Source organism: Polistes canadensis, unplaced genomic scaffold, assembly GCF_001313835.1.
Source record: "Polistes canadensis isolate GaletaPanama2010 unplaced genomic scaffold, ASM131383v1 scaffold_274, whole genome shotgun sequence".
NCBI classification, from domain to species: Eukaryota; Metazoa; Arthropoda; class Insecta; order Hymenoptera; family Vespidae; genus Polistes; species Polistes canadensis.
In genome coordinates this window covers 127,783-138,127 of record NW_014569821.1, presented here as the reverse complement: position 1 = coordinate 138,127, position 10,345 = coordinate 127,783, and the positions used below count along the sequence as shown (strand labels likewise).

The following is a 10,345-nucleotide window of genomic DNA, read 5'->3' as shown; positions in this document are numbered from 1 at the left end:
GATAAAATCATTACTAAATATATATATTTATAATTTCATTTAAAATATCCAAATCACACATGTATATATATAAAAAAAAATAAAAAAACAACCCGTGCAAAAATAAATGAACGTTTTAAAAAGTCAAATAAATTTTGAAAAATTGTATTTAAGTATACTTTAATTGTATAGTTAACGAATAAAGTAATGGTGTTTATAAGAAAATAATATAGGTTGTTGTGGTGGCACAGTTTTGTTTCCAACATAAGATTATGGTAACGAACGTGGTTAAGTGAGTGGGTGGGTGGTGGTAGGAGATAATTGGGGGTAACAAAATGATGGCAAAAAAAAGCTGGCAAAGAAGCAATGAAATAATTACCCCACCTTACCTCGAATTATTACGATTATATATACACACCCAAGCTTATGGGGAGAATTTCTACGCAGCTTCGTAGGAGGAGCGATTATACAGCAACGCCGATGACATCGATTTGCCGAGGAAGAAGAAGAAGAAGAAGTAGAAGAAGAAGTAGAAGAAGAAGAAGTGGAAGAAAATCGATAAGAGAAAAATTTAAAAAAAAAAAAAAGAAAAAAAAATGAACAGGAATGTGGTACACGAATGATGGTGTAAAGTTCGTGTCATGGAATTTGCTCGGTTGAAATAGACGATGATCATCACACACGCACACACGTCTTACGATTTTTATTATAGTTCGCTTTTTTTTTTTTTATAAGTATTCTTGTTTTTGTTATTTGTGTGTTGCAAATCAGTGGTTTTCTTACTATATATATATATATATATATATTTTGTTTGTGTTAAGGATATTTTATATTTTATTCGAAAAGAACGATGATAATTATTAATAATCGATTATTTTTTATTTAATATTTCAATCGATTATATTATAAATAATTTGAACGTTTGAAAAGAAAAACAAAATAAATATAATTCAGATTTAATTTAATTTAATTTAATTTCATATAACGCGTTCGAGGAGTCTTCTGGTAAAAGTTTGAAAACCACTGCTTTAAATAATAATAATAATCAAGAATAAAAAAGAAAAACAAAAAATAAGTGTCTAGAGTGTTATATAGGGTTATGGGACCTTTGATTCCGATGTCACGAGGACGTAACACTTTGACCGTACTTTGTGCACGTATTGAACTTGCAACTGACGATGATGAATGCATACTACTCTTATGTATCTGTGTGTAATATATATGTCTCTGTGTACGTATATACGAAATAAATAAATAAATAAAGAAAGAAAGAGATAGCAATAGAATATTTGATTTCGTATGTGTGTCATTAGGGGAATAAAAACGGAACGATATGTAATCTTCCTTAATGTAATACGAATTACACGATTTAAAAGATCTAACAAAGAAAAAGAAAAATAAAATTTCAATTTAAATATCATTCTCCAAGACGACACTTCACTTAATTGGTTGGCTATTGAAGGAATCTATTTTTAAAAATAAAAATACAAACCATGACTCATTTGTAATAATGAATTATTTCTAATGAATATTTTTAAACATAATCTATCGTATGTTCGAGATAAAATAGATTAAAATATGTATTTATGGTGTGAGAAAGATAATATTATTTATTTTTGACGAATCAGAGATGATTAATTTTCTTTTTTTTAAATACATATATGGTTTGTTATTAAACCAATCGAGTTTAAGTGTCATCTTTTCGAGAAAATTAGAAAATAAAAATGAAATTTTGTTGAAGAGGATTATTAGTGCATTTAATTGTAAGAGGGAACGAAATTTTGGTTATATGATCGTAGTGATTGTGAAAGACGATTTTTGGATATCTCTATTTCATATTTTTTTTTTTTAATTTTTTTCCAAGTTCATTTTATCATGTTTTTTTTTTTTTGTAGTTGTTTGTTTGTTTGTTTTATTTTCTTTGGTTCTTTTTCGTCATTGCCCAAATATGACTTATATATATATATATTTTCTTCAATTCATACTTCTCCCACACACACAAATAATTGCTACAATTTTTAATGCACATTACCCACTACTTATTATTGCGTATCAAGAATTATTGTTGTTGTTTTTGTTGTCGTCTCGATAGATCGTGTGTTTGTTTAAAAACGATTACAAGATTAATCTAAGGTAATAGTTTTTAAATGTTAAACATCGTATAACAATTAACCGTTCTTCGAAGATTGTTTTTTCTTTTTTTTTTTTTTCTGATTTATGTAAGATTTATTATGCGTTTTGTTTTTCTGTAAATTTCATCTCGCGCGAGGATTATTATTATTATATTATTATATCTCTTCCTCGCTTTTTTTCTTCTTCTAATTTGTATAAATATATTTTTATCATTCGAGAAAAAAAAATTAAATAAACGAGGGGGGCGGGCGGGCGGGCGGGGGGGCTGGTCGGGGTTTGGGGGTGAGAAAAATCGAATGAAAATTAAAATGAATAGGCCTGGTTTTGGTTTTGTTCGTTTGATTCGTTCGCGTTTCAATTTTTACTTGGCACGAGTTTTTTTTTTTTTGTTTTTTGATTAATAAGTTAAACGAAATAATTATATTATATCATTGTTTTTTTTTCTAATCGTAAACAAATATTATTACCGCATTAGTTTGTATGTTTTATTCTCAGCCCATGGATAAAAGTAGAATTTTATATGTGAAAAAAAAGTTTCTTTTAATATAATTATTGATTTGTGAATTATTGTAATTATTATAGCACGTCCCATACGAAACAATGAAATAAATTGTACATAATATCTGTTAATTTAATTTTTTCAACTTGTGCATATACTAGATTCTAGATTAATAATAATAATTATTATTATATATGATAATAATTAATAAAAAGTAATATTTTATGTGTAGAAACTTCTTCGTTTCGTTGTTATATGAATATTATTATTATTATAAATATATTTATATATATATCGTAGGGAAATATATAATTACGAATTTATATCAAATATATGACGATAATAATAATAGTAATAATTATTATTATTACGTGATATATGTGTGTTAAATATACATGCATACAGAGCTTTGAACGATCATTAATTCTAGTATGAAATAATTTTGTATTCATTTATTGATATAAAAAATCAATAAGTAAGTAACCAAAATCTTTCATATAAAATATGTCACAGCAATAGAAAAATCCATCATCATCATCATCATCATCATCATCATCATATCATCATCATCATTCCTCCACGTGTGATATTTTGATATGAAACATTAAAGTACTTTTTTACTTTCTATAAAATGAAATATAAGATTATTTCATCTAGCAATTAGTTTATCGATTTAATAATTCTGTATAATAAGTTTTCAATTATAAATAAAATACACATACGTGTAATAATAATTATGTACATTATAGATTTTCGTTTCGTATGGTTTTACTTAGAGAACTACTTTTCTTTTTATATAGCAAAATACAGAAAGAGATAGATAAAGAAAGAAAGAAAAAGAAAAAGAAAAAGAAACAAAAGAAAAAAGAAAAAGAAAGCCTATGTGTTTCTAATCGAAAATAGCCGAAATAAATAATGAAAATATATATATGTATAGGAGAGTATAGTCATTGGCTGGACAATAATAATAATAATAATAATAATAATAATCATAATAATAATTATGTTTAAGATTTTTTGAAAGCGTTGTTACGTCGTTGTTCGATCCTAACCTCGGCCATGGTTGAAGAAGAATTCAGCTTCTCGTTAACGCGATCCACCGTGATGAATGGTGTTACCGATGGTGTCCCGGGTATTTTTCCATGGGGTACCACCACCTTTTCGCAAATTTCCACAACCGTTCGTCGTCTTTCGTCGAAAGGGATTATTATTGTATCCTCGTCGATTGTTGTCGTTGATTGGTGGTTGTGGTGATGGTGGTGGTGATGGTTATTATCCGTGTTGGATGTAGGTGAGGATGAAGATGAAGAAGTAGAAGAAGTAGAAGTAGAAGTAGAAGAAGAAATGGTTGTCGTAGGGGAAGATGATGACGGTGATGATATTTTAGAATTAACTGGAAGTGGGATTTCCGAAGCTTTAGGATTTTGATTGGACGACGTTCGAGTTTTTGACGTTGACGATGACGAAGACGATGACGATGACGATGATGATGGTGATGATGATTGGAGTTTGGGAGTAGTTGGTGACGTTGTTGGTTGACTAGCAGATGATGATATCAAGCTAGTTGTTGATGATTTAGTAGGCATTGTTTTACGAGGAAGTGGTGTTGGGATTTTCGAGGCTGTTCGTGTAATCTTTGAATTGTCTTGAATTGGAGTACAAGTGTTGGTGTTGATGTTGGTGTTAATTAATGATGACGATGATGATTCCAAAGTAAGATTCGAAGGTGTTGATGTCAAAAGATTTTCATCGATGGAAATGGGACAAGTTGTATTTAGATCTTCCGTATCTTTGGAAATGGGTAACGACGTTTCGTTGTTGTTATTATTATTATTATTGTTTATGATAGGATCTATAATAGGATGATCCTTTAAAAGGTTTAACTTCGGTTTGGGTAATGTTTCGGGTGGTGTTCTTCGTGGGGGTACTTTTGGACTTTGATAAACGATCGGACGATTATTCGCCGTGGGTAGTAGTAGTGTTGTATTAGAGTTAGTATTAACTTCTACTTGCATATGCGGGCATGATTTGTTAGTCGACCGTTCCCCAGAAGAAGTATCAGCAGTATCCTAAGAAATTAAAAATGTATACACCAGATTTTTTACCAATAAACCATATACCCAATCAATAACGAACGGATTAACAAACAAAAAGAAAAAAAATGAAAAATAAAACTTAAGTATAAATTTGTATATATACGGTTATATTAATTTAAACCATTGTTTTGTTAAATTAAAAAAAGAACCATCGTCAATGAGGCAGCCTAATAATATTTGCATGATGTTCAAATTTAAACGTTAAATAAATCCACGTAAGAATAAAATAAAATAAGCCTCGAGGGGGTAGTAAATGCAATAAAAAAAAGAGTGGGAGTGTGAGGTGTTCAGAATAGGTAAAAAAAAAGCATATATATATATATATATATATAAATAAATAAATAATAATATGATTTGATCCTACCTTAGTTGCTATTGCTGTTTCTTGCTGATTGGTGACAGTCGTCGTAGACTCGTTGGCAACGATGCTCGATTTCGTCTTAACAATAACATTATCTTGAATTGATGACGAAATTGAACAAGAATTAGCCTCGATCGTTCGAAGATCCTCTGGTTTTTCTTCGATAATAGTAGTTGCGTGTACGATTTCTTCGTCAACCGGTTCATCGGCTTGGCTTACTGAACAACTAACATCGGCAGTGTGAATGCCGGAATCCTCACGATCGGTGTCATTTAAAAGTTCGGCAGAAGATGAGGAAGCAGCTGGGTGATGATGATAACGTCTGCTACCATAATCAAATTCTTCGAGACTTTGTACACGTTCAAAAGTATCGGGACCACTTGAAGCATCAGCATCGAGAGAATCGAGACTTCTGTGAAAGGGTGCCCCCCTTGGTGCACGATATTCCGAATCAGGTGAAGAACTCCTCTCGCTTGGCGTTGAAGTATCAATCCTATTTTCTTGATCTCTGAAGCAAAGGGATGTTGAATGTTGTTTAACTATAGTTCCTCCCCTTTTATCCGAGGATTCCTTGCTTCTTATTACATCGAATGCATTCAAACGATCCTTTATAGTCCTGCCGGTGAATAATTCACCATTAACGTGTCTAGAATCGTGATGTTGTGTTGTTGTTGTTGTTGGTGTTGGTGGTGGGGCTGAGGATTCGTCGCTGCTGCTATATTTTTCTAAAGTTGATAATCTTTCACGTATTGGTCTTACGTTTTCTAATTCATCTGTATTGACAATTGTTTTGTGATTATTTGATGAATTAGGTGTAATCTTAGTGTTGTCTCGTTCTAGCGTTTGTTTCTCTAAATGGGATAACCTTTCTCTGATAGAACTCATGTCACCTGACAATCTGTTGTTCAGTATCTTGTTGTTAGATACTTTATCGTTATTGTCCGTTTCGATTTTTTGCTTTTCCAGGTTTGACAGTCTCTCCTTGATCGACTTCGTACTGGTGAAGTCACCCGAGAGCCTGTTTATATTATTATTATTATTATTATTATTACTATTATTATTATTATTATTATTAATTGATTTTTGGTCCGAACACTTTTGCGTTCCCTTCTCAAAGATTTCTCGTCTTTTTAGGATGTCAACTTTGACAACTGGTGTTACTGTTGTAGTTGTAGTTGTTGTTGTTGTTGTTGTACCCAACGTTCCCGTAACTTTGTTATCCTCGTTCAAGCTGCCAATCTTCGATAAATTAGACGAAGACGATTTAACGTTATCCAATTTAACAACATCCAAACCTACCAATGATCTCCTTGGTATGTTTTGTGATACTCTAGAAACGTAACCACGTATTGCACCCTCGTAGGTGTATTCTTCCGGTTCTGGCGAACTAGCTGTCGCTGTAGTTGCCGAATCATATTCCTGATTATGATTATGACCATGAAAACTATTCCCAAATGGTTTCTTCGTTGTATTGGTTGCTGTCGTTGTCGTCGTCATCATCGTCGTGGTCGTTGTCGTTGTAGTCATTTCCGTAGATGATCTGCTAGCGTTATTGTTCATATTGTCACCGGTATCACCGGCCACGTTGTCAACATCCGAATGATTCTTTTCAATTTCACTGTCTCTGTCGCTCTGGAACAAAAAAAGAATAAAATACCATAGACGTTATTTTTATTAAAGCGCGTGATATTGAAATTATACGAACAATTTTTTGTTCTTATTGAATTAATTATATAAAAACAACAAATAATTATTTGTGCACGATATTAGATATGTTGAAATTAAATATACTTTATTGTTAATATAATTGTATAGATAAATATTGTTGCATAGATTTAATATATAATGTTGATTAATAAAAAAATTGATTATTATAATATATACTAGGTGTCCCATATAAGACTAGTCACGATTACTCAAAGTAGAGTTATGAAATTCAAATGTAAAGTGAAGACAATGTCGATAAAAAGAAATTGCAAAGATGCACAATTTACAGCATTGCATTGTTTAACATTTTATGAACCTTTGCAGATCGATTTATAACTTAATAAGGTATTCTACGCGTAAACAAAAGAGTGCACTTTAATTTAATATAAGTTTCATGAATATCTATAAACTTTTAGTATAAAAAATATTTACCAAAACTTTTCAAAGAAATTGCAAAGATGCACAATTTACAGCATTGCATTCTCTGACATTTTATGAACCTTTCCGAATTGATTTATAACTCGAGAAGGTATTCTACACGTAGACAAAAGAGTGCACTTTAATTTAATATAAGTTTCATGAATATCTATAAACTTTTAGTATAAAAAATATTTACCAAAACTTTTCAAAGAAATTACAAAGATGCACAATTTACAACAGTGACATTTCTTTACTTTACATTTGAATTTCATAACTTTATTTTGAAAAATCGTGATTAGAGTTATTATGTGGTACATCCTGTATATCGATAAATTATTAATAAAATATATATTATTTAATTGATTAATATATTTATTGAAGTAATAAATAAAAATACTTACGAGAACACTGTGAGCATCGTCGTGAGTGTCACCGCTAACTGAACTTTTGCCACTACTAGTACCGATTCCAAGGTCGCTCAAATCGTTCGCATCCTCCTCATGATACATGGCCAGACTAATACTCAATTTCCGACCTCTGTTACCTCGCTCTTCCATCATCTCCGAGAAAGTTTTACTTCGACGCCGTTGCCTATCGTGTTCCTCGAGTTCTAACTTTTTAACCTCCACCACTCGTTCTATTATATGTTCTTGACGCTTCCTCCTACTGCTCTTCCAATTATCTAAATTCTATATAATATTACATTATCATTTTATTATTTTTTTATATAATATTATTTTGTGTTTATATAAAAGTATAATATCACATTAAAATACTATTTCTAAATGTTCAACGAATATAGAAATACATTTATCAAATKATTATTTAATTTTATGTTTAAATTATTTCTTATTATTAGAACAATTAATTCTTAAAGACAATTTTTCATATAATTTATTTGTTAATAAGAATTTATTTTGGAATTTTTTTTTTTTTAAATAAATGTTATATAATTATTTTATTTGATTGTTTTTCTTTTTGATATATTTATATATATATTCTTACAGATTGCCAATCTTCCGGATCATCTCGTACTTCCTGTTTAATCTTCTTAACTTCTTGAACTTTTTGAAGTTGTTCTTGTGCCGTACGATACAAAGAACATGGTCCAACTTTGACAAATTGAAGAGGATTCGTTGCTTGTTTAGGTGGTATTTTTAACGTTGTTTTCAATTTTGGCGGTTCGTGTGAGATCTGTAAAATCATATACAATGACATATACAAAGATATATACAATGTTGCAAGATAATAATACGTAAAAATAAGTTCGATAGGTTAAATCGTTCTAAAATTGTATTTTGTCTAATACGAAACTGTTTAACGACCGTAATACGCGTAACAATGCAGGTACCGTTTGTTTTTGCTCGTCGGTATAAAAGGTATGTCAGGTAATATAAATTGGTTAATCGAAAGAAACTATTGCTTCGCTTTCACATCCGTTTCCTGTCTTTACTTTGTTTAAATCAATGTACACACTAAAATTCTTTCGAAATGTTCTTTTTGTTTGCCTTGTCAAACAAGGGGGGGGGGTGAAGAGTGGGGTTCTACTTTATGATTCTAAGTAATATCTTTCAACTTCATTAACAAATTTATTTTACACGCCTCCATTTCTTTTTTTTTTTTTTAAATAAATTATTCAATTTTTCGTAGCCAACGTATCTCATACAAAAGAAAAATCAATATCATACAAGGAGAATTATTTAAAAAAAAAACAATAATGCATATAAAAAAAAAAGGAATGATAAGTGAATAATTAAAATACACATTATTCATTTTTGTATGGGATAATTGTTAAAACAAATAATTATTACTAGAATTGTGTTTTTTAAAAATGTGTTTCCCCCTTCGAAATTTGATTATTAAAATATTAATGAAAGAAACAGTTGTATAAAACAAAGACAGAAACCATACATAAAAAAAAAAAAGAAAAAGAGAGAGAGAGAGAGAGAGAGAGGTCATTCGAAACAGGATACGATTTAAAACGTGCCGAGTATTTATGCATTGTACAGCAGCAGCAGCAGCAACTAGTTGCATAAGCCTTTCCGTTAATGCACCAAACGCGTCATATACTTTTTTTTTTTTTTTAAAACGAAAAACTCGTAACACACACCACGAAATAAAAGTTAGTAACAGATGTAAAGAAACTTTTACATGCACTTTGATCGTTCACTTGCACTTTCAAGTTTCTCTCTCTCTCTCTCTCTCTCTCTCTCTTTCTATTTTCTTTTTTTTTTTTCTTGAGATACGTGCGTTTAACAAAAATAAAATATTAAATATTATAAAATAATAAAAGATAGAGAAAAATATAAATTGTTTATAACTAACGTTTAACGATGATAGTCATAATCTATAACCAAAAAAAAAAGAAACGGAAGCGGAACCACGTCAAGTAGGTGTGTTTTTCGTTTATTCTAGCGTGAAACATAGTAATCGATAGTTTTTATTTTATTACTTTTCTTTATTTTTTTTTTTAATGTTATATCGATTATATTTTATATAAGAGAAAGGTTTTTATCCCCACTACGCAACCCCCTTTTCGATTTCTTCTTTAAAAGTCGTATTATTAAATAATAATAATCGTAATGATCTAACAAAACTCGTGTAACAACGCGTTTTCACTCACCTGTTTATTAAATTCTAATCTTAGATTGTGCCGATTTGATTTTAACGTAGATTTTATAATAACAAGTATTATTATACACCATCGCAAAATATTGGCTAACATCCAAAGAACTTTCTCTAACTTAAATGATTTATTTACGCGCAATCCGTTAGGGTTATTTAGATAAATATTTATTTTTTTTTAATTAATATTTAATATATGTTACACGTTTTGAACATAATATATAACGTTAATTATAGTCTAATATTTAAATCATAATTGTCGAAGAAATTTTCCTTATTTATTTTAAAACTAATGTTAATAAATCAATTGATGATTCGATTAGGTAATGGGAAATTGTTATTAATGTAATGAAATTTATTAAAAGCCACGTGTGTGTGTGTGTTGCTAGTATATATATTCTATAATATTATTATTATATAATATAATTTAATGTAGAATTAATTGTGATATGGATTAGGTGATGCGAAATTAGTGAATTTAATGTGATCATTAATGAAACTTGTTAAAAATCATGTGTTGGCAAA

The 10,345-nt window shown here is 29.7% G+C and overlaps 1 protein-coding gene across 3 annotated transcripts in view; it reads right to left on the bottom strand.

Moving 5' to 3' along the window:
* LOC106790965 (serine-rich adhesin for platelets) overlaps positions 1 to 10,345 on the bottom strand; it is a 21,418-nt gene that overhangs the window by 10,167 nt on the left and 906 nt on the right. For 2 of the 3 annotated variants that reach the window (XM_014756255.1, XM_014756254.1), the window contains exons 2-5: positions 8,201 to 8,389; positions 7,597 to 7,884; positions 5,072 to 6,700; positions 3,664 to 4,680 (exon numbers count right to left, since the gene is read on the bottom strand). In XM_014756255.1, the coding sequence (XP_014611741.1) occupies positions 3,664 to 4,680; positions 5,072 to 6,700; positions 7,597 to 7,884; positions 8,201 to 8,389 (3,123 nt within the window). The remainder of the gene's footprint in view (positions 1 to 3,663; positions 4,681 to 5,071; positions 6,701 to 7,596; positions 7,885 to 8,200; positions 8,390 to 10,345) is intronic. The other variant, XM_014756256.1, reaches the window with a different exon arrangement.